The sequence below is a fragment of the Myotis davidii genome, unplaced genomic scaffold (assembly GCF_000327345.1).
Source record: "Myotis davidii unplaced genomic scaffold, ASM32734v1 scaffold472, whole genome shotgun sequence".
NCBI lineage: Eukaryota > Metazoa > Chordata > Mammalia > Chiroptera > Vespertilionidae > Myotis > Myotis davidii.
In genome coordinates, this window is record NW_006283774.1 from 1,762,620 (window position 1) to 1,764,181 (window position 1,562).

The window sequence follows — 1,562 nt, forward strand, 5'->3', positions numbered from 1 at the left end:
TCGCAAGAAGAGCCGTTTCTCAGAACACCAAGTCCCAGCATCCTGGCGACGCTGGCGTCAGGCGACAGGGCCGCCACCCGTTTGCGTGTCCTTACCTGGGCGCTGCTCGCGCTGCTCCGCCTGGGCCAGGGGGCCAGGCACAGGGGGGTCAGATGGGCTGCGAGGAGATGGTTGCTCCTCCCGTTCCTGCAGGAAACAGGGGCAGAGGCGCGGTCAGAGGGCGGCACACCCGCGAGGCCCCCCATCCCGCGTGCCCTGTCTCCTGGACCCCCCGCTTCCTCCCCGGGCTGAGCTCGTGAACTCTCTGAGGACAGGCGTGGAGATTCGCCAGAGCAGGGGCAGTCACCCTGTGGAAGGCGCACCCTGATGCCAGGGGCGGGAGAGGGACAGCCCCTCCGGGCCTGCGGACTTAAGGGCCCTCTCCCCACAGCCGTTCGAGAAGAATTATGGTCCACGGCTGGGTTTTAGCAACGGACAGACACAGCCTTCCACGGAGCACGGACATGTTTTCTGTCACCATGGCTGGCCCTTAGGGCCCAGCGGCCTGCTCCCGGGGACCAGCACGGAGGGTGGCTCACTGCCCCCCTCCAAGAGCGTGAGGCGCTCGCTGGCTCTTTCGGATCTGGGTGTGAGGACGCAATGGGCGCCCCAAGCCCAGGGCTCTGGGAGAGGCTGCTCGTGGGGTTACCACAAAGCCAACGAAAGAGGCATCGAAACGGCCGCAAACCGAATGGGGCCTGTCAGTGGGCACCAGGTCAGCAGGGACTAGTGGGCGGGGCGGGGGGACCAATTTGCTCTCATGGATTCCAGGAATCCTTGGATTTGGTGCTCACTGAGACTCAACTATTCCTCCTCCTCACGCGTGCGAGGGGGGAGACGGGGCCAGGGGAGAACCTGACGAGCTCGGGGAGGCCAGCGTGGTGGGCCCTATGCACTCAGAGACCAAGGCCACCACGGAGGATGGTCTGACCGCAGAGCCCCTAACCAGAAGCAAGCACGCTCACCCTAGGCATGTCGCTTCCTTGACCAAGGCCGGCTTTTCCCTGTGAAATCGGCTTTGTGCGCCTAAGATAACGTACCTGTAAAAAAATGTCAGAGTACTCTTCTTCTCCCGGCCGCTCAGGGCACAGCCTCCGGCACCAGAGCGCGAGGCCACAGAACCCCTCACTGCTCTCTTGTCTCCTGAATACCATCTCCATTTGCTGGCGCTGCTCGCCTGCTCTCCTGCTCGCCTGCACACCAGCGCAGAGAGGGGTGTCCTCGGGGTTGCCTTCGATCTAGCCCCAGAGATCGCCCCCACCCGCGCTACTTCCTCCCGCCCCTACACCTGCCGCTGATGGACTTCCACCTACACCCCCTGATGCCTCCTGCGTTGAGTCTCAAGTGTAAAAAGACGCTGAGGCGGCCCTCCTCTGGGTCTGCTAAGACTCTGCTTCCTGGCGATATCGCCAGTTTGGCTCAAAGAAGCTCATGCCATTCTCTACAGATCTAGATGTTTCTGACGCCGACAGTGCCACCCACAGAGCAGGACGCTCCCCCAGCCACCCCCGCCCCCTCCCCCG

The 1,562-nt window shown here is 63.4% G+C and overlaps 1 protein-coding gene across 1 annotated transcript in view; it reads right to left on the bottom strand.

The window, feature by feature from the left end:
* The window catches only part of GRB10 (growth factor receptor bound protein 10), a gene marked incomplete at its 3' end in the record, with an annotated part of 76,430 nt that overhangs the window by 67,461 nt on the left and 7,407 nt on the right, over positions 1 to 1,562 (bottom strand). Inside the window, exons 4-5 of the mRNA XM_015566792.1 lie at positions 1,080 to 1,232; positions 96 to 186 (exon numbers count right to left, since the gene is read on the bottom strand). Of these exons, the coding sequence (XP_015422278.1) occupies positions 96 to 186; positions 1,080 to 1,199 (211 nt within the window). The remainder of the gene's footprint in view (positions 1 to 95; positions 187 to 1,079; positions 1,233 to 1,562) is intronic.